General features: G+C 54.3%; 1 protein-coding gene across 1 annotated transcript in view; it reads left to right on the top strand.

The window, feature by feature from the left end:
* RNF213 (ring finger protein 213) overlaps positions 1-21476 on the top strand; it is a 42585-nt gene that overhangs the window by 7225 nt on the left and 13884 nt on the right. The window contains 38 exon segments of the mRNA XM_040081487.2: positions 388-541; positions 1024-1176; positions 1640-1738; positions 2459-2581; positions 2929-3109; positions 3614-3787; positions 4246-4404; positions 4695-5299; positions 5586-5751; positions 6295-6512; positions 7010-7150; positions 7237-7398; positions 7836-8976; positions 9418-9611; positions 9933-10085; positions 10723-13291; positions 13294-13356; positions 13359-13657; positions 13659-13736; positions 13738-13797; positions 13799-14140; positions 14142-14192; positions 14194-14211; positions 14213-14263; positions 14265-14315; positions 14463-14495; positions 14498-14578; positions 14862-14974; positions 15377-15495; positions 16017-16139; positions 16740-16822; positions 17484-17631; positions 17930-18065; positions 18468-18656; positions 19069-19211; positions 19619-19773; positions 20102-20314; positions 20684-20865. Of these exon segments, the coding sequence (XP_039937421.1) occupies positions 388-541; positions 1024-1176; positions 1640-1738; positions 2459-2581; positions 2929-3109; positions 3614-3787; positions 4246-4404; positions 4695-5299; positions 5586-5751; positions 6295-6512; positions 7010-7150; positions 7237-7398; positions 7836-8976; positions 9418-9611; positions 9933-10085; positions 10723-13291; positions 13294-13356; positions 13359-13657; positions 13659-13736; positions 13738-13797; positions 13799-14140; positions 14142-14192; positions 14194-14211; positions 14213-14263; positions 14265-14315; positions 14463-14495; positions 14498-14578; positions 14862-14974; positions 15377-15495; positions 16017-16139; positions 16740-16822; positions 17484-17631; positions 17930-18065; positions 18468-18656; positions 19069-19211; positions 19619-19773; positions 20102-20314; positions 20684-20865 (9123 nt within the window).

Below are 21476 nucleotides of genomic sequence, written 5' to 3'. Positions count from 1 at the left end.
GTCTGGGAATGCCAGCACTGATACTTTGTTTTATTTATGTCCAAGGCTAAATTAACTCTGCTAGAACTTGAAACGAGGCCTCAGGGCTTTTCTCACTCACTAATACAGGCTCTTTATTTGCTTAAGGCGCTTAAAAAATTCTCTACTTATTTAAAACTAAACTTACATTTCTGCCTCACATCTGCGTGGATTTATGTATTTTTGTTTCTCTGAAGGTTTTAATTCAGCCCTCACATTTCTGAGTTCTTCTGAGCCTCTGTGAATGGGGCCCAGAGGGATTTGCATCCCAACAGGGTTTTTACTTTGTTTGTGATTTTTTTTTAAATTATTTTTTTATTTTTCCTTGGAGCAGAAAACTAATTTTCCCTCTGTGTTGCTGCCCTGCAGAGCTCTGGGAGCTCGTTCTTGGGAGTGCTGCTTGTCCTGCTGCCTCAGGCTGCACGAGAGGCTCTGCAAGGCTGCCAGGAGAGTGGAGTGGTTCCTGATCCCAGCCTCTGCTGCCATCCTGATTGCCAAGGTGGCCCAGCTTCAGCCCCCAGAGGTGAGTGCCAGGGAACTCTTGGCTTGATACAAGCAAGGTACCCGGAAATAAAACAAGTGTGGTGCAACCGACCGGGTGTAGATCAGATCCAGTCTCAGTCTGAAGAACTTCACACTCTAAGCAAGGCTGTGGTACTTTCAGAGAGCTGTGGAACCACCTCATGACTTTGGTTCTTATTGCAAATAAGGTCAGATGCCCAGATTTGTTGTGATAAGCTTCTTTTTAAGTCTGGTTTTGTTTCCCCTTAAACATTTGTTGTCTTTATTTCCTGGGACAAGCTTCAGCACAAGCTGCCTGTAAGCACTGCCCTTTTCCAGCCTCTCTCCGCTCTTTCTCTTTCAGTGCTGGGTCTGTCGCTGGGATTTTGCGTGTTCTGGATGCGTTTGGGCCTCCTCTTTGGAAATACCGATTTCAGTCTGTTGTGTGTTGCCGTCCTGCTTGAACTGTGTGTGTTTTTTTGCCTTCCCCTCTGCGTGGGGCAGGCTGCAGGGGATGCTGTGCAGGGAGTTCCAGTGGCAGAGCTGCTCAGGGGAGCTCTGAGGGACACTCGAGCCTGGTTCAGAAACGTTTTAAAGCAGAAGTTGCTGGAGGAGCGCCTGGAACACGTGAACTTCTCTTCCTACTCTGAGCTTCGGGTTTGTCATCTTCCAATAACGGCAATAAAAAGGGGTTTTACCGTAGCTTAGCCAAGGTCTCGAGTCTGGCTCTTTGCTGGGCTCTGCAGCTGTGGGATGGGGATGGGCAGTCTTTGAAACGCTTCTGGGCTGAGGAGCAGGGGGCTGGAATTGGTCCTGCTCTTCCTTGGCTGTTCCTAAAGGCATTGTTGGGTGAGGAGCTGCCCCTCGTTGCTGTTGTCTTGCTCCCAGTGTGTCCCACTGCTTTGTTCTCTGGGCAGGCAAAGCTCAGAGCAGCCCCTGCCCCTCTGGGCTTAAAAGCTGCCTTGTGCAGCTCTGGGAGTGCTCCTTTTCCCAAGCATGGAAACATCTGGAAGGAGGGCAGGCTCTCTGAGGAGTGTGGGGCATCTCTTCTACGTTGTTCTGTTCATTTCCTTCTCTATGGAATCTCAGCACTCAGTGGTTTGGGTTTGTTTGCTTGCAGGCCTGGAATAAGTTTGTGACTATCAGCTTTCCAGATGAGGACTTCACCCAGATGTGGAGGAACACTTTACTTGCAGATCTGAAGAAAAGGATCCAGCAGGTAGGGGATTCTCCAGGCAGTCCTGGCTGCTGGCCCAGGGCAGAGGGGGTGACCTGTGCCGTGCTTGGAGCAGGAGCACGTGGAAACACGGTGGCTTTGGCAAAGCAGTTGCCATTGCTCTTCTAAACCAGGTTCTGGAGGCTCAGCAGTTGGCTGTGACAATGTCCCACGCTGGAACCTCTGTGTCAGGGGCCTGGCTGCAGGGCCTGGTGCTTCAGAGGAAATCCACATTCTGAGCACTTGTCACCTCTGTAGTTTTAAGAACCAATGATTGCAAAATAAAGGCCCAGGGGCTCAGAGAAGCCAAGCTGGTGCTTCTCTTTTCGTTCCTTGTGCACAAATGGTGCTGTTGAGGCTCCCAAATGCACACCCATGTGTGAAAGTCCCTTCGAAACTGACCCTGTATATCTCCTCATCTCCTTTCTGCAGCAGTTACACGTTTCTTTAAGCCATTGATTTTCACGGTGAAATCAGGAAACAAATATTTTCTGCTATGAGCTTGTCTTGGAGACGTGGATATTCAGTAATAGAATTCCCACTTTAGAGGGAAATTGTTAAAATATTTTCCAAGCATTTATTGGTTTGATCTCTCTTCCAGGCCCTCAGAATTGGGCTGATGCTCAGGTTCCTTTTATTGCCTTGATAGCGGTTCTGCTTTGTGCTGTCAGGAGAAACACTTTGGAGACTGAGGTGATGAGAAATCTCCCTTTTGCCCTTCAGGAGCCTCCACTGAACCAAATCCTGGTGTACTGTTGTCAGCAGCGCTGGATCACGCAGATGGACTCCTCCATCAGCTGGTGCTTCCAGAACTGTGCCACAGAGGCTGTAACTGCAGCTTGCCAGGTATTGTGTTTGCCCTGGGAGGAGAAAGAAAGTGCAACTTCACAGCAGTTCTATTGCAAAGAGATGTGCCTCGTGGTGGAAGGGGAGGTGGATGTTGCTTGAGTTGCTGTGGATTGCTTGTTAAGCCAGCAACAAAAAATATCCACAAGAAATCAGAAGATGGGGTCGGTGGGGAATGTTTGTGATGTGTTTTCCGTCAGCTCTGGTGTCAGTTGTGTCACAGGGCTGTTTTGGGATATAGCTTGGCGCTGGAGGTGACTCCTTGGGGTCAGTGCCACTTTTGAGACACAGGCACAGTGGCACCCCAAGGTCTGACACGCCCCTGCCCTCTCTGTGTGCCCTGGCAGATGCACAGCAATCTCCTGGAGAAGATCTCTGCCTACAACTTGGGCCAGTTCAGCCAGCTCGTGTCTGCTGTCATGGTGAAGTCGTGGCCAGTCAGGGGTGGGCAGTCTGAGGGGGATTTTGATAAGATTCTGCACCACCTGCTCACGTGGCCTGACATCAAACACATCTTCAGCTTTAATGGTAGGTCTGTAGTTGGGTTTCTCTGCCTCACTGCTGCCACTGCACACAGCGGCAGAGAGAAATTGTCCTGCTCTTATTTTAGTCCTTGTCTCAAAGCTTGAAGTATTCAGCTTGGGTTTGGAGAGGGAAGGCCAAGGAAGAGGGAGCCGCTATTCCTGCATTGCAGCTTCCTCAGGATTTGCAGACCATAACCTCTTCCTCTGAGAAGTTCTCACAAGTTTTTGGCACATAAAAATGCCAAGGAGATGGCCAAGTGAACAGATCCAGGTGGCTTTTGTTTGCCCCACAGGATTTGGGTCTGGGCTCTCCCTGGAAGGTTTCCAAAGTGCTGTCCTGAGATCTGGTTTAGTTCAGAAGGACATGAGGGGTTGGAGGGTGGTGTGAGTCCACAGGCTCTTGGGAAGGGCTTCCACAGGAGCTGGAAGGGCTCTGTGCCATTGCATGGAAAGGCTCCTGGTGCTGCCTGTTTTTTGGGAAACGTGACGTGCTTTGTTTCTGGAACAGGAACAAAGGGAAACATTCTGGACAAACTTACAGAGGAAGCAAAGGACGTCATGGCCACAGCAGACTCTGTGCTCACGGTTGTCACCGATGACATCCACAGCGGCCGCATCCTCGTGAAACACCTGGAGGAGGTTTTCCAGCACAGGGAACAGTTCCTCTGCATTTGGGACACGAGTAAGAGATGGGTTCAGAGGGGGCATGGTTGGCCTAGAGCATTGCTGCAGGGGGGTGGGCAGTGCTCAGGGGGGTGGGCAGTGCTCAGGAGGGGCTGCAGGGGGGTGGGCAGCGCTCAGGAGGGGCTGCAGGGGGGTGGGCAGCGCTCAGGGAGGTGGGCAGCGCTCAGGGAGGTGGGCAGCGCTCAGGAGGGGCTGCAGGGGGGTGGGCAGCGCTCAGGGGGGGTGGGCAGCACTCAGGGAGGTGGGCAGCGCTCAGGAGGGGCTGCAGGGGGTTTGGCAGTGCTCAGGAGATGCTGCAGCAGTTTGGAGTGCTGTCCCTTGGCCTGGCAGGGAGCTCCCAGTTCCAGTTTGTGTTGTCACTGCAGGGTTTGTGACTCTGTGACATTTCCCAACCTGAGTTGGTGTGCAGGGCGTGGGAAGTGTCTGCTTTGTCACTCCAGGTGAGTTTTCTTTCAGAGCACCAGCAACGGCCAAGTGAGGAAAAGGAACTGCTCATGAGAAGCCTGAGAGATCTGCTGGAGTTGAGGCACGAAGAAGTGACACAGCTCAGAAGAGAGCAAGAAGCAATCGGAACCTTCCTGAGCATGTGCCGGAAGGTGCAGAAGTCTATGAGAGGTAGAGTTCTGGGGGAGCAGTCTGAAAGTGGCAACTCCAGAAAACAGCATTTTCCTTGAAAAATCTCTTGGCTTTGGGAACAGGTTTGAGTCTAAACCCCAAAGCTGAGGGTGAGGAGGGAAGTAAACCCAGAGCTCCGGGGGGATCGAGTGAATGCTTGTGCATCCGATGACACTCACAGGGGTCCAGCTGCCCTGCCTGGCAGCGTTTTGTGGCTTGTGGGATGGGATGAGGTGAGCTGGAGGCAGGCTGCACCACCTGATCTCCCTCTGACTGTCTCTGCTTTGCAGTGGGCGTAGCTGAAGTGGAATTTCAACACTCGGAAGATCTCCGCTCCAAGCGTCTGAAGCAAGTGGTGGTGGTGGGCAGGAGGCCCCTGCAGGCCTTCTACAGCCTGAGCCCAGAGCTGAAAGAGTTTGTCCACAAGATGCACTCCTTCAAGGACAGCCTGATCTTCCAGCAGTTCTGGGAGGAAGCGGCACAGAAGGCAGGAGAGGAGTATGAGTGTGACTATCCGGAGGAGGAGGAGGACGATGAGGAGGAGATGGTTCCTGAGTTGGACCTCGATGATGTTTTGGACAGCGTGATCCGCCCTTGCTTTGACAGCTATGCAATGCTGTATGATGATCTCAGATCAGGAAGCCTCACACTTTCTGCAGTCGATAGAATTTTCCATGAATTCACAAATCATCCTGAGGATCTCGGAGCGGAGCTGAACACCATCTGTGGCCTTTGGCCTGCGGAAGGCACGGACTGGGTTGAGCAGCGAGTCCAGCAGATCCAGCAGTACCATGAAATGCATTTAACCTTTGATGCTGCCAAGATCATTGCCCATGTCAAAGAGAGTTTAGGCCTCTCTGGTGACTTCAGTATCCTGGAAAACTTGTTGCATATAGTAAGTATCCCTGACTTTGGCTCTGTACTTGTCAGGGTGTTGGCTAAATTTGAACCTTCCCACAAGTCTATCCCAGTCTGTCAAGAGCCATTCCTTGTCCCAAAATGCTTATTTGAAGTAAAAATCAGATGTTCCAAGTGCTTTTGTGTAGTCATTCCTTAAAGAGTGATGATGATACTGCTCTCTTGGGGTGTGGCTTTGCACAGGGCTTTCCCTTCCCTGCTGCAGGAGCAGTGGCATTCCCCAGTTCCAGGCTCAGCGTGTGTTTGCACCACTTCCTTTCCAGACAGAAAAGCTTGACTCCTACAAGACCCAGAAGCTGGATTCCATCAGCCCCGAGCTCGTGCAAGCCAAGAAGCTGCTGCAGGGGATCACCGTGCCCCGCCGTGGCTGCCTGAGGGAGCTGGCCCAGCAGAAGGAGTTTGTCTGCTGGGTCAGAGAAGCACTGAAAGGTGTGTGCTGCTCATCCAGGAATTAGACAGAGAGTACTGGAAGGGATGGCAGCTTGTGTGGGGGCAGAAGGAACACTGCATCCCTGACCCATTTGCTTTGTGCCTTGGCAGCTTCTGCTGTCGATCCGGGGGAGTGCTGGGTACAGAGTTACATCTCTGCTGGGCCTTGGTGTGGAACGTGCTGTGAGGAGCCTTTGAACGTGCCCGTGCACTGTGGGCTGCTGCAGCTCACTGTGACCGCCCTGCTGCTCCCAGGGCTGCGCCTGGAGGGCTGCAGTAGCTGCTGCTACTCCGTTCAGAGCCGGTGTCTGAGGATGGAGTTGTGTGTCTGGCAGCTGAGCTGTCTGACCTGCACACAGCCCTGGGCACTGCTCCCATCCTGCCTGGGCCTCCATGGATGGATGGATGGATGGCCTGGGAGAGCTGATGGGGACAGTGCAGCTGCACGGGAGCTGCTGTTCAAAGCACTCTTCCTGCATTTCCTGTAGAAGGTGGTGATGAGGGTCCCAGCTGCCTCATGCGTTGTTCACTGCCTTCTTTCAGACATCAATGAGCTGAAGGTGTTTGTTGACCTGGCCTCCATCTCGGCGGGGGAGAACGACATGGATGTGGACCGTGTGGCGTGTTTCCATGGCACTGTGCACGGCTACTCCTCCCTGCTCTACGAGCTCCGCCACGACTCGGGCTTCGAGGACTTCATGCGCTGCTTGCAGAAGCTGTGGCGAGCCCTGGACAGCGATGAGACCCTTCCCCAGAAACTGGTGAGTTCTGCTGGGGCAGGGCCTCTGCACCCTCCTGCATTTCTGCCTTCCAGGGCTGGCTGGAAGTTGGACTGCCCTGGGCAAATGGCACCTGTGTGGGGATGTCCCCGCAGCTCCTGTTATTGGAGGAAGTATATCTGATGTTTCTGCGGCACAAAAAGTCACTGCAGCGGCTGTGATTGGGCAGCACAGGTTTCTCCAGGGCACTGAGAGGCTTTCCAGCGTGGAGTGGTGTCACTTTGCCCGTGCAATTTGAGGCGTGAAAGAGGGGAGGCAGATGCCTGGGAACTCCTGTCCTTCTGTAGCCAGAGGTGTTGGAGCACTCCACGGGAGTGGGTCAGGAAGAGCTGTGCAGAAGGAGCAGGCTAATGGCGTTCAGCCATTCCTTTCATCCTTCCCCATCACAGAACTCTGGTGCCAGCCCGAGCCGTTAGTCCTGGTCAGCTGTAAGTCAGAGATCCTGGGTTTCGGAGCATTGCTGTCTCCTCTCCCCACAGCGCGCCTCGGCTCAGCACCTGGAGTGGCTGAAGACGGTGAAGGAGAGCCATGGCTCCGTGGAGCTGTCCTCGCTGTCCCTGGCAGCTGCCATCAACAGCAGAGGGGTCTATGTGCTGAGGGCACCAGCTGATGGCCAGAAGGTGAGGTCACTGAGCTCCTCCTGCCGCCCCTCCTGCCTGGGCTGCTGGCCCGGCCCCAGGCACGCTGACAAGCTCTGCTCTGGCAGGTCACCCTGGACAGCGTCCTGCGCTTCACCCTCCCGGGGAGCTCGGGGGACGCCGACGCCTCCTGGAAGTACTCGCTGGCAGAGCTCCGCGAGCTGCAGAACAAACTGATGCTCATGTCAGCCAAGGGAGAGCAAGGCCTGGAGGTGGAGAGGTTCTCTGAGGTCAGATTCCAAACCCAGGGGTTACTGGTGTTGGGGCCGGGGCTGGATTTTCCCTTGAGTATAAGCTGTTAAGGGCTGTGGTTGCCAGTGGAGTTGCTGGGGGTGTGGTGCTCACAGGCCACATGGGTGTTCCTGCCTTTGGTTCCTTGATAAGGTGGAACTAAGCTGGAGACCTTAGTGAGCTGGTGGCCTTATCCTCTGGCTGCACTGGGGATTGTCCTGGCTGGCAGCATCACTGTGCTTTTGTAGAAAGCTGGGAATCCCATTTGGTTTCCTGGGGATGCTGCTGTTAAAAAGTCACAGAGAGTCTGTGGTTGCTGTACAAGGCCTGACACACCTTGGGACCAAAGGCTTTCTCTTCATTGAATGTCTTTCCAGCGGTTTCATGGCTGAAAGTTGTACATCATCTCATTTCTTTTTCCTCTGTCCTCACACAGGTCTTTTCCAATGTCCAGAGACTTGCCCAGGCCTTTATAGACCTTTACTCAGCTGGGAACATGCTTTTCCGCTCCTGGCTTGCCCAGGTCTATTGTTCACCCCACAAAGAAGCCTGTGTTTTTATAGACTTCTCCCTGGGCCCCATCCCAGTGCTGGAAGGGCGAGGGGATATGGCAGCTGTGCTGCCAGCCCTCTGCAAGACCATGGAGAGCTTCCTGGAGAGCTGGAAAAGCTTCATGTACGCAAAGCGGCTGGAGCATTTCTACCTGAACTACTACAGCGCGGAGCAGCTGGTGTTCCTGTGCTCGGAGCTGGGCCAGGGCAGCCCCAGCCAGGCTGCCCTCATGATGCTCTCCTTTCTCCACCACCACTGCTCCGAGCAGGACGTCCTCAAGGCCCTGGGGAGCCAGGGGCCTCCCAGCTCAGGGAAGGCTGCTTCCGACTTCCAAGTGCTGCTGGATGGGGAGAAGGACCTGAGCACCCGGCTGGAGCGCATCTGGGAGTGCTACATGAGCAACATGGGCTCCTTCCTGCCCAACTGCCTGGACATCGACACGCTGGGCGTGTGGCTGAAGAACCTGGCCGGCGGGGACAGGGAACGCGTCGCCAGAGACTTCCCTCAGGACCTGCTGCGCGTGGGCCAGCCCAACCTGATCACCTGCCCTCGCTCCGAGGTGCTCAGCTCCGCCCTGGCCATTTACATGAACAGCCCCGAGCAGCCCCTGCCCACCTTCGACGAGGTCCTGCTGTGCACGCCCCGCACCAGCGCCGAGGAGGTGGGGCTGTTCCTGCGCAGGTGCCTCATCCCCTGCCCCGGCGGGGACAAGATTTACACCATGCTCTACGCAGACGAGCTCAGCTACGACGTCAGCTGCAGGGCGGAGGAGCTGTTCCAGCGCCTGCGGGGCTACAACAGCTCCTACAGGCTCATCATCCTGTGCAACTGCGAGCGGGAGAACAGCTACCTGCCCTCTGCCTTCAGCCACTGCAAGGTGCACATGATTCCCCAGAGGTCACGGGCGGAGATGCAGCAGTACCTGCAGAACCACTTCCGAGTGGCCCAGCCCTCCGGCTCGGCTGCGGCCGTGTTCAAGGAGCACATGTGTGTGGGGATTGTGTCCTCCAAAAGAGCTGGCATGGGTAAGGTGGCACGTGCAGAGTGGGCTCTGCTGAGAGTTCAGAACCGCGGTGGGGTTCACCTTGCCAGGCTTTGTATGCAAGCTTTGAGTATCTTGGTGAGAAAGAGCAATTCAGACTGGTCAGTGCAGTGAGATGAAGGCTGGAGGTCACCTTGTCCCCAGGTTTGACTTTAGAAACAAGCACAAAATAGAGCAGATTCAAGTCCTAATGGACAGTAAAGCTTCTCTCAGGCAGTGGAAGGGATAATAAGAGCAGTGTGTTGGATTCCAGGCTCCAGCTGCTCAAACCAGATTTAGACTTTCTTCTGGAACGGCTTTTAGGAGGCTTCAGCGATTTTAGGGCGTGGGGCACTTAAACATTTTATTTCCTTCTGTCTATTATGGTCTTAATGTGATATATCTGATATTAATGGCTTTAATTCTTGTGGTGTTTTTATAACAGGGAAATCTCTCTATGTGAAGAGGTTGCATGAGAGACTGCAAGAAGAGCAGCCTGACTGTACAGAACTTATGAAAACTATCAGACTCATTGAACCCGAAGTGGATGAAGATAAAGTGCTAAAATCTCTCCTGCCTTTTCTGAAGAGAGAACACCAGACAAAGCCCATGATATTCCATTTTGATATCACCTCCTCAGTGAGTACATCCCTCCCACAGCTGCCTCGTCCTACAGCTCCTTGTCTGGACCCTTGCAGGAGCTTTCTTTAATACTCTGTATTTTCTAATTTTTGTGTAAGTAACGCCAATACCATCAAGGTGATTTTCCTCTGGAACTGTTGCCCAGAGAAGCTGTAGAATCTCCATCCTTGGAGACATTAAAAACCTGACTGAATGTGGGCTGTTCTAGCTGGGCCTGCTTTGAGCAGAGAGCCTTCCCACCCTTGACTGTTCTGTGATCCTGTGAAGTTGTAATGGGTAAATAAAGAGGAATTGCCTTGCTATCTCTTCTTGTGGCAGGTGCAGCGTGGAATTCCAGAGTTTCTCTTCAAGCTGTTGGTTTTGCAGTACCTGACAGATAATAATGGCAACATGTGGCTACGGCAGAAGTGTCATCTGTACATCATTGAAATCCTGGAGGTGTCCCCATTGCCAAAGACAGCAGCCAGACATGTACGTACCAGCAACACTCCTTTTCTGGGAATTTCTCTGTCACTTTGCACGTGTTTGTACACAGCTGTGCTGACTTGTAGAGACTAACTGTAAACACAGCACAGGAGTTCCCTGTTTCATTGGGGGTGTGCTGTATCCTGTAACAAACTGGTGTCCCACAAAGTGACATTAACACCAGACAGCAAATCAGGCCTGTCCAGTTTCCTTGGCTTGGTGATTTCTGAAGGCCTGTTACTCCAAGACTCGCTGCTCCCACCGTAACATTTACAGGAAACATAAAAATGCAAAATCTGATCTCTCTCATGTTAATTTGCATGTTTGAAAGTGGGGGAATATTTTTATGCAGCTGTAGGAACAGACTGTAGAGTGTCTGGAATAAGTACCAACAGTTTCTTGGGTTCAGTTTCCTTTGAAGAAGCCCTGAGAAGGGGCTGGAGGTGATGCCAGGCTCACATTAGAAGGGAATAGGGTTCATTGGTGCACTTTAAGTGGAAGAAGGGATGCACAGAGGAACAGGCTGGCTCCTGTTCCTCAGGTCTGTGGTTTTAGGCAAGGATACTGTTGAGAACAGATTAGCTAAGCTGATGAAGATTGAGGCTACAGCTCTGTGATGACCTTTTCTCTTTCTCTTCTCCAGGTGAGCGAGAAGTACCACTTTTTGGATGTGTTCCCTAAAATAACGTGCAAGTCTCCCAAAGAAGTGCTGGAAATGGAGACGCTTTGGAACCATTCCGGGGATGTTTCGGACGTGGGAATGGACAAGGAGGAATTCTGCAGTGAGGCTTTCCAGAGACCCTTCCAGTACCTGAAGAGGTTTAACCAGGGGTGTGACCTGGACGCGTTCTGGTACGAGGCGCTCTCGGTGGAAGGCAGCCCGGCAGAATGTCTGCAGGTCTTCCTCCTGCACTGCGGGGTCATGGATCCCTCCTGGGCCGAGCTCCGCAACTTCACCTGCTTCCTCAACATCCAGCTGAGGGACTGCGAAGCTTCTGTCTTTTGCAACCCTGACTTTGTCCGGGACACTTTGAACGGTTTCAAGAACTTTGTGGTCGGCTTCATGATTTTAATGGCACGGGATTTTGCGACGCCCTCCCTGACCATTTCTGACCAGAGTTCAGGAAGGCAATCCTCCCACCTGGAGAACGTCGCGGAGGAAGATCTGCTTCCCTTCCGCATCAGGAAGAAGTGGGAGTCGGAGCCTCATCCCTACCTGTTTTTCAACGAGGATCGCGTGTCCATGACCTTCATTGGTTTCCACTTCCAGCAGGTCGGGAACCGCATTGACGCCATCAGTCCTCGGAATGGCAACGTCATCAAGCAGGACATCATGACCGCCGAGCTGTACCAGGGCTTGGTGCTGCAGAGGGTTCCCTTCAACGTGCCCTTCGATCAGCTGCCCCGCGAGCAGAAGCTTGAGAAGCTCTGCATGGTGCTGGGGCTCCCCTGGGTGTTTGACCCCGACGAGACGTACGAGCTCACCACGGACAACGTGCTGAAAATCTTGGCCATCGAGATGCGCTTCCGCTGCGACATCCCGGTCGTCATCATGGGAGAAACGGGCTGCGGGAAAACCAGGCTGGTGAAGTTCCTGTGCCAGTTACGCAGAAGCTTTGTAGAGGTGGAGAACATGAAGCTCGTCAAGGTTCACGGAGGCACCACCGCGGAGATGATCTACGCCAGGGTCAGAGAAGCAGAAGCCCTGGCTAAATCCAACAAGGAGCAGCACGGGTTAGACACCGTCCTCTTTTTCGATGAAGCCAACACGACCGAGGCCGTGAGCAGCATCAAGGAGGTTCTGTGTGACCGCACGGTGCAGGGGAAGCCCTTGGCCTCCGGCTCTGGCCTGCGGATCATCGCAGCCTGCAACCCCTACCGCAAGCACACGGACAGGATGATCCAGCGCCTGGAGCTGGCGGGGCTGGGCTACCGCGTCAAAGCCGACGACAGCAGGGAGAAGCTGGGCTCCATCCCACTGAGGCAGCTCGTGTACCGGGTGCACGCGCTCCCGCCCAGCATGATCCCGCTGGTGTGGGACTTCGGGCAGCTCAACAACAGCGCCGAGAGGCTGTACATCCAGCAGATCGTGCAGCGCGTGGCGGAGCAGCTGCCCATGGCCAAGGGCGAGGTGAGGACGGTCGCAGAGGTGCTCTTTGTCTCCCAGCAGTACATGAGGCAGAGGGACGACGAGTGCAGCTTCGTCAGCCTGCGCGACGTGGAGCGCTGCATGGAGGTGTTCAAGTGGTTCTACGGGCACAGCCGCCTGCTGCTGAGGGAGCTGGAGAAGTACCTGGCCGAGAGGAAAGCTCCCAAGGGCGGCGGTGACAGAAACGGTGTCATCTGGTCCTTGGTGCTGGCGGTCGGGGTCTGCTACCACGCGTCCCTGGAAAGGAAGGAGCCGTACAGGACTGCCATCAGCCACGTCCTCCCAAAGCCTTACGACACCCAGAAAAAGATTTTGGAAGAGATCTCCCTGATGCAGGACTTGTTCCTGAGTGGGGTGCCACTCCGGGATACCATAGCAAGGAACTTGGCCTTGAAGGAAAACGTCTTCATGATGGTCATCTGTATTGAGCTGAAAATCCCTCTTTTTCTTGTTGGGAAGCCTGGGAGCTCCAAATCCCTGGCCAAAACCATCGTGGCCGATGCTATGCAGGGCCAAGCAGCTCATTCCGATCTGTTCAAGGACCTGAAGCAGATCCATCTCGTGTCTTTTCAGTGCAGCCCCCTCTCCACCCCAGAGGGGATCATAGGCACTTTCAAGCACTGTGCTCGATTCCAGGAAGGGAAGAACTTGGAGGAGTATGTATCAGTGGTGGTTTTGGATGAGATTGGGCTGGCGGAAGACTCTCCCAAAATGCCCTTGAAGACTTTGCATCCACTTTTGGAGGATGGCTGCATAGATGACGTCCCTCTTCCTCACAAAAAGGTCGGCTTCATCGGGATCTCCAACTGGGCTTTGGACCCTGCCAAGATGAATCGAGGCATCTTTGTGTCTCGTGGGGACCCCAGCAGAGAGGAGCTCATCGAGAGCGCAAAGGGCATTTGCTGCTCGGCTCGAGGGGCTTTGCAGAAGGTCGAGCGGTATTTCCATCACTTTGCAGATGCCTATGAAAACATCTGCAAGGCCCAGGACAGGGAGTTCTTTGGCCTGCGTGACTACTACAGCCTCATAAAGATGTTCTTTGCCTTAGCTAAGAGCTCCAAAGCAACCCCACGCCTCAGGACATTGCCGCGGTGGTTCTTCGTAACTTCGGTGGCAAAGATGATGTCAACGCCTGGAAATATTCACTTCCAAGTTGGTAGAAAAAGGGGAGATAGATGCTCACAGTATCAGTAGGCTCGAGCTGATCCGACAGAACATTTACAGCAGCGCTGAGGACGGGGACTGCAGGTACCTGCTTGTGTTGACTGAGAACTACGCGGCGCTGCAGATCCTCCAGCAGGTTTTTTTCACTGCCCGACAGCAGCCAGAAATCATCTTTGGCTCCAGTTTTCCTAAGGACCAAGAATACACCCAGATATGCAGGAACATCAACCGAGTGAAGGTCTGCATGGAAACTGGCCAGACGGTTTGTGCTCCTGAACTTGCAGAACCTCTACGAGAGCCTCTACGACGCCCTCAACCAGTACTACGTGTACCTGGCGGGGCAGACAGACGTACGTCGATCTGGGGCTGGGCACCCACCGGGTGAAGTGCCGGGTGCACCCCAAGTGTCCGCCTGATCGTCATCGAGGAGAAGGAGGTGGTGTACAAGCACTTCCCCATCCCGCTGATCAACCGGCTGGAGAAGCACTACCTGGACATCAGCACCGTGCTGGACAGGGCGCAGAGGGAGGCGTGCGGGGAGCTGCAGCGCTGGGTGCAGGAGTTCACGGCGGTCAACGCGGAGGAGCACTTCATCAGCCGGCAGCGCTACGGGCCCCGCGGACGCCTTCGTGGGCTACACGCCAACACCTGCGCCTCGCTGGTGCTGCAGGCCTCGCAGCGCCTGCGCCCGGCCTGCGCGCCCGCCGAGCTGCTGCCCCGCGTGACTGAGGAGGCGCGCCTGGCCCTGCCTCAACTGTGCCACCCCCGACGCCGTCATCCGCCTCTGCGGCTCCGCGGGCGGCCTTCATGGCCCACTCCACTGTCCCACACCTACTTCCGGCGGCAGCAGCACACGTCCTTCGCGGATTTCCCTCGGCGCCCACGTGCGCGCCGGGCCCGGGCCGCAGACGGCCTTCACCGAGGTGAGTCCGGGGTTGCTCCAACCCCCCTGAGCCCCTCAGCTCTGCCCTCCTCTGCGAGGCGGCAGCGCAGCAAGGAAGGCTGATTCTTGGGGTGCGGGCCGGCGGCTCGGGTGGGTGAGCGCTGCATTGGTGCCCCTTTCTGCCCAGGTCACCACCTTCTCGCGGCTGCCTCACCAGTGCCCGACGCCGCCTGCCTGGAGAGGGAGGTGCGGGGCAGGGCCCAAAGGCCCCAGATCCTGTTCCTGCAGCAGTTTTGACACGGAGTACTGCCTTCCTGAAGGGCAATCCGTGAGTCTGGGCCGGCGTTTCCTGCTTTGGGGGGAGGCTGTCATCCGTGGTGCCAGGGTGCGTGGGCATAGCATTGGGAGTAGCACAGATGGAAAGGGAGGTTGTGCTGGCAGTGGGGCTGGCTCGGGACAAACCTTATCACATGAGATGGAGTTTGGTGTTTTTCTCTCTCCTCCTGCAGCAGCCAAAGCTGATGTGGAGTGACTGGTTCTGTGGTGTTTAGTGGTTGATCTTTACACTTAGCCACTTCTGGTAAAGCTCTTTTCACTTTTCAGGGATTTCCTGGATGCTACTTCAGGAAATAAAGTCCTCATTATTCAGACAGACTTTGAAGATGGCTCTCAGGATGCCCAGCTCATCGCCTCAGCCAAGTGAGTTGGCTGTGGAGTGGTTCAGTTCTGCCTGGCCACTCTCACTGTGTTTGTTTATTGGTGCTGTTCAAGGATCCCACACTCAGGAATGTGCAATCCTTTATTCCGTAGCAGGATGAATCTAAATGGACCGATTGTATTTCAGATAATCCATAACCCAAGTGAAAATAAGCTAAACAGGTGAAATGAGCAGATAATCCCCTTTGAAGTGTGAACTCTGGCCACTGGATGCAGAAGTCCTGAGGAGATGAGGTCATGGGATAATTCAGGGCACAGCTGGAGGTGGCAGCACAGCTGGAAGGAGTGGGAGTCACCTGAGTCTGTTCTGGGAGAGGAAACTTGTCCTTTCTGAGGAAAGACCTGTGGCCATGAGCCTCTGTCTGCCTCTGCTCCTTGCTGCAGGTACACCGTTGTTAATGAGATCAACAAGGTGGACCTGGGGGAAGACTCTGTCTTTGTTTACTTCATCATGAAGCTCTCCCGGCTGGAAGGAGGAACATCCTACGTGGGGTTCCATGGAGGTGGGTGTGCCTGTGTCCCTCCTCACTCTTCAGCTGCCTTCAGGCAATCATTTCTCTTGCCCACTGTTCCTTTAAATGCTGAAAACCTGGTCTCAGTGTGTCCTGTGGGTTGGCAGAGCTGCTTCCCTGTCCCACAGGACTGCCCATGGATCAGTATCTTGCCTCACCTGCTGACAGGCAGGTCCCCTCTCCAGTCAGCTGGAGAGCAGCACACAGCCACAGGGGGTCACTCTGTGGGCGGTTTTGTCCCTCCAGAGGCTCTCTGGAGCAGGTGCTGATGTGTTCAGCAAGGTTCCTCTGTGTCTGGGGGCTTCTGAGAGCCTCAGAACCTTGGAGCTGTCAGGCAGGGACACGTGCAGCAGCAGGTTCTGAGGGCATTGTGCTCTCCCCTCCTACAGCAGGAGGTGAGAGTCAGTGACCTCTGAACGTCACCCCAGGTGCTGGCAGGTAATTCTGGGGAAGCTCCTGTGCAAGAACAAGCTGCAGGCTGGGAATGATCCCTTGCTGTTCTCTGCCTCCAGGGCTGTGGCAGTCGGTGCACATCGACGACCTCCGCAGGTCCAAGGACATGATCTCTGACTTGACAGCCCTGCAGAACCTCACCATCAGCCAGGTGTTCTCTGAGGATCCAGCTGAAGGCAGAGGTGAGCTGTGTGCTGGGGAAAGGGGCAGCTGTGGTCCCAGACCTGGTACTGTGGGAACTGATGCCTGGCACAACGTATCTGGTGACTGTCCCTGCTCAGCACCTGGGTTGGAGGGTCACCACGTGGCTCCCAACTTGTATTTAATTCATTACTACAACTTCAGGTCATCAAGCAAGTCAATTTCGTATTTTTCCCTTTTCTTTTTGACAAAAATGTGGCATTTGCACTGCTCAGAAGCCTGAGTGCTCTGTCCCAGCACAGGAGGCAGCAGATGCTGCGTGGCAAAGACTACTGACAAGGATCTTTCTTTCCCCTCAGCTTTCTCATGCTCTCTTTCCTTTCACCATGCTGCCTGACAGGAGTCAGGGAGAGCCTAAGGCATTAGCTCAGTGTCACACTTCTTCCAGCTCTTGCTGCACAGAGCCTGACAGCCCGAGCAGCTGTGGCTGTGTTTGAGAGGTGAACCTCAGCTACTTGTGCAGGTGCTAATGGATCTCTGACAGATGTTCTGCTGCTCTGGGATGCAGTTGCTAAAATAAACTCTCACCTGACTGATGCAGGAGTGCACTGCTGCTTTCTAATGAAAATTCTACACCTTAGCTGCAGCTCTGCCTGCCAGTGGAGAAGAAGAGCCGGAAGAGATGGAGGTTGAAACACCAGTGCCAGGAGCAGAGCACCATGAGGTCAGTTCAGAACACATTTGTCACTCTCAGCTGTCACTGTGGCTCTCCGCTCTGTCATCCCTGGGTGCCACCCACTTTTTGTGTCCCCCTTCACCTGAAACCAGTCAGCAATATTTACATCTGATCATTTACTGATCACACACATGTTCCTCCTCCCCACTGCCCGGTCAAAACCAGCATCACTGAGGAAATAAACCATTCTAAGGAGTCTATAATTCCTTAGTCATTACATTCTCCTGATTTTACAAGATCAGCTCTAAGAGTTCCTGTCACCTTTCTTGGCCTGGAGGTGGGAGCCGTGGTCCTGAGCCTCGCTCCAGCTGTGTGCTCTGGGGTGCAGCTGGAGCTGCCTGAGGCCTTGGCTGTGCTGCAGCCACATCCACGCTGCCTCGTGTGCCCTGCCAGCCCCAGCTGGACGTGCCCAGCACCAGGGACATGTAGCATTTCCCAGGAAGGGCAGATTTTCCCTGGTCACATTGATTATTTCCACTTCTTTCTTCAAACTGCTGAATCCTGCCCCTGCAGGAATCCTGACTCAGCACAAAACTGTGTCATGGGCCAGTTTGAAAGGAGCTCCTTGGAGGGAGCACTGTAACCCTCAAGGGGAGTGTGCTGGGGACAGGAGGGTCACTCAGGGGGAATGACCTGGCTTTCCTGGCAGGGTGAGATCCTGGACACCACTGTGCTGCTGAGGACCTGTGTGCAGAGTGCTGTGGGCATGCTGCGGGACCAGAACAAAGACCTGAGTCGAAGCAGGAGGAGAATTGAGATTCTGCTTGGCCTTTTCTCCAAAGAGGATGAGCTGAAAGGTGTGTGCTGCAGGGAGTGTCCCTGGACATCTGGGGACCACCAAAACATGTCAGCCAGGCCACTGGGGATCCAAAGGTCCTTGCTGTGGTGCCTTCCCAGGAATGTGTGCCCATGCTCTGCTGTGCTGATGAATGCAGAGCTTTTTTGCTGTTCAGGTGGTGGCTTTTTCTCTGGCTCTGCTGGCTGTTTTTTTCCCAGTTGGCCAATTATTGAAACAACTGTCAAATGCTGTGCTTGGTGGGATATTTGGGTCTAAGCTATTAGAAGAGAAAACACAAGTTCCCCATTGTTTTGTAGCCTCTTTCCTGAAGATAACCAAGGCTCGTCTCTCCAGCATGTTGAAGAAGCAAGAAGAAAATTCCTTTCACCCAAAAAACTGGGTGCTTCGGGAAGCTTCCAACCTCAGTGCTCTGCAGGAGGCAGGTACCTTCAGGTGAGGACAGCAGCGCTGCCTGGTCACCTGCAGCCTTCCAGGGGCACCTGTGCAGCACAGACAGCAGCTGTGTGCAGTCTGGACATTTGCAGTGTCAGTCTCCAGTCTGTGCTGGAAACTCTCTGAAGGCAGTTTTGGCCTGTCCTGGGGATGGGTGAATTACAGCTGGAGGGACTGTACTGGGACAGGAATGCACATGTGCTGGAGTGAACAGTGTGATTACAGGAGAGCCAGGGGTGAGAGAAGTGCAGGGGGCTTTTGTTGCTGGTATTTTTCACTACGAAGGCAGCATTAGGATTCTGTCACTTGCAAATGTCGGCGGGTGTTCAGGACAGGCAACTCCTGTTGTGCTGATGTGTTGCTCACGTTCCCTTTGGGTTTCTCCATCCCTCTCTCTCCAAGGCACACCCTGTGGAAGCGAGTCCAGAAGGTGGTCACTCCCTTCCTGGCTCTCCTGATCGCTGTCATAGACAGGAATGGCAACCTGGAGCTGCTGGCCAGGCCAGAAGCAGAGTGGGTGACAAACCTGTGGATGTTCATCTTCAGTGACACCAAATTCCTGAGTGTCCCTCCCGGTGTGGGGAAGAGCAGGTGAGCCTGTGGGGAGCCAGGGGCTGGGCTGGCAGCGCTGGGAGCAGCCCAGCACTGCCTCTAACCCCCCAGGCAGAGACACAGGGATGGTGTTTGCTGGCTGCTCCACAGGGCAGCAGGGCACTGCTCACACTTCAGCCAGTTCTTCCTGCCTGGCCCCGAGTGCTCCTGGGCTTTGCTCCCTGGCCCTTGGCATGTTCCCACTCCTTCCCAGCCCCTGCAGCCGTGTGCTGCCCAGGGGCTGCTGAGGAAGGGCAGTGCTCCACAGCTGCCAGGGTCAGAGCCATGTCAGAGTCCTGCAGTTCTCTCCCCTCCTAGGGCTCAGTTGCTTTCTGCAGCCTCTCACCTCTGTTGTCTGCACTGTGCTTCCCAGACAAAAGCCCAGTGCATTAATAACCTTTTAACCCCCCAGCCCTCAGCCAGAGGTAATCCTGGTGCAGAACAACATGATGGTATCTGCTCATGCTGGGAATGAGATGCCCTTCAGCTGGAGGATAAAGGAGTACCTTGAAGAGATGTGGTTGGAGGCTCAGTACATCCAAAAAACCACTGAAGGTGAGAGCCTGGCTTCAGCATCTCCATCCATGGCCCTGTGAGCTCTGGTTTGTCACTGCTGTGCCCTTCCTGTCACTGGAGTCACCTTCAGTCCCTCTGTGCTCCTGTGAGCCAGCAGAGTTCTGTGCAGGCAGCTTTTCTTTGTGCCTCTCACCGTTCATCTTTCTCACCTATTTTGTGCCCTTGCATTCAAAATGCTGTGGAGCAGCCAAGAGTTAATGACAAGGTGAGATTCCAGAAATAAGACACGGGTGCTGGGCTGGCCTGAGTCCCTCCTCAGTGCCCTGGATGAGGGGAGTGCTGGATGCAGCAGTGATTAATGAGGTGTCAGTGTTTTCAGGATAGATGCTGTGTCAAAGCCAGCTTCTTCCCAGTATCCAGCTTCTCTCTGCATCCTCATTTTCCAGGCCACGCTGAGAAGTTTGTGGAATACTTCCAGAAAACCGCCCTGGGAAGATTCATCTCTGCTCTGACCGAGGGAGAAAGGCAGAGGCTCTTCCAGTGCTACATCACAGACTTCATTGTCTTGACCATCGGCGTGTCCTCCCCGGAGGAGCTGCAGGTCGGTGTCTGCAGCAGGGGCTGGAAACCCTCTGGGTGGGGAGAAGGGCGTGTTGCCTGGGAGTGTGTCCTGCTGAATCACTCCTGCCTGGGGAAAACGCCCCTCTGGGACAGCCCCACAGCAGGGGAGCCCCAGGACAGATCACTCACACCGAGTGGCTGCTGGGCTTACTCAGAAAGGGCAGCACCTGTGTAAACTGACACATTTAAGGCTGTCTTTGTAGGGAAGCGATTCTCATCTTTCAGAGAGTTTTGCCAGGATTTCCAGTACAAAATTAATTAGAAGAGTACTTTCTCACCTTTGGTTCTGTCTGTTTCCCACCCCGCAGTGTCTGCGTGCGGCGTTCGTGTCCTGCGTTGAGGAGTGGGTGGCAGAGTCCCCCTGGAGAGAGGAGCAGGTGCCCTCCCTGCCCTGGGCCCACCTGGCACACAACCAGTTCAAGAGCCGCCTGCAGAACTTCTCCAGGATCCTGGCTGTGCACCCCCGTGTGACTGGCTTCCTCCTGAAGCAGCAAGGGGACAGAATTCCACCCTCAGAGATGGTAGAGTCACTCCCAGGCCTTTTGTGCCCCTCAGCCCTGGCAGGCAGCTCTGTCTGCACTGAACTAGCTGCTGTTCGGTCTCCTTTGGATTGGTGACAGCAGAGGGGGAAGCACAGGCTCAGGCTCCTCAGAACTGGGCATGATCTGCTGCTACAAGCAGCTTTTAAAATAGTTTGCCCTGCTTTTGCATTAGTTAATAGGACATGCTAACGAGCCAAGCCACAAACGTGAGAATTGCAGGGCTTAAGATAATCAAGCAGGACATTATTCAGTAGAATACGTGCTGTAGCAAACCAGGCTGAAAGCCCGAGGTCCATAGATAATTCTGAAGTGCAGTGTTGTGCTAGCCTGGGCCCTGTGTGTGTGCAGGTTCTGGACGTGCTGGCTGCAATGGTGTGTGCTGAGGAGCTGGAGAACCAGGTGCAGACAGCCCCCCCTGAGCTCTGGCTGCAGAGGGTGAAGAACTTCCACATGCCCATTGAATTCCTGTGCAAGGAGGAGGGTGCCCAGCGCAGGGGGAGCCGGTGCCATCAGCTGCTGAGGGAGCTCAGGTAGGTACCAAGGGCTGCTCACAGCCCTCCTCTTTGCCTGGCATTTCACTGGGGTGTTGGAGCAGCCTGAAGCTGTTCTGGTGCTGCTTTTCTCAGGCTTCGCAAACCTTTCCAGCTTCCTGCTGGGCTCAATTACATACCAAGCAGCAAGAACCACGTTTTTTTCCCCTCATCTCCTGTGGATTCTCTCTCTAAATCTGGCAGTATCATCTGGTGCATTCCATCTGGGTTCAGGGGTTATTTAAAACTCTCCTCAGGTTCCTGTTAACCAGCACTGTCTCCCCACTTCATCCGCTGTGCATAAGAGCTCAGGAGATGGGGACTTTCACTGCATCTTGTGTTTTGGAAGAAAGCCCAGAGCGCTACCCCAGTTTCTCACAGACCTTGTTTAGTTTATTTGAAGTGGGAGAAATTGCAGCTAGTCGTGGTTGGTGTTTTAAAAGTCTTTTGGCACAGAAGTTAGAGGTGTGGGAAGGTGTGTGCAGTGGTGCTGGTCCTGCTGCAGTGCTGCTTCCAGGCCAGGCCCCTGAGTGTTCTGTCCTTGACAAAAAACCCTCTGGAGAGGCAAAGGGCAAAGCAAGTGGGGAGTGCAGGAATGCTGTGGAGGGGAG

Source organism: Hirundo rustica, chromosome 18 (assembly GCF_015227805.2).
Source record: "Hirundo rustica isolate bHirRus1 chromosome 18, bHirRus1.pri.v3, whole genome shotgun sequence".
NCBI classification, from domain to species: Eukaryota; Metazoa; Chordata; class Aves; order Passeriformes; family Hirundinidae; genus Hirundo; species Hirundo rustica.
This window is presented reverse-complemented; position numbering and strand designations above follow the sequence as displayed.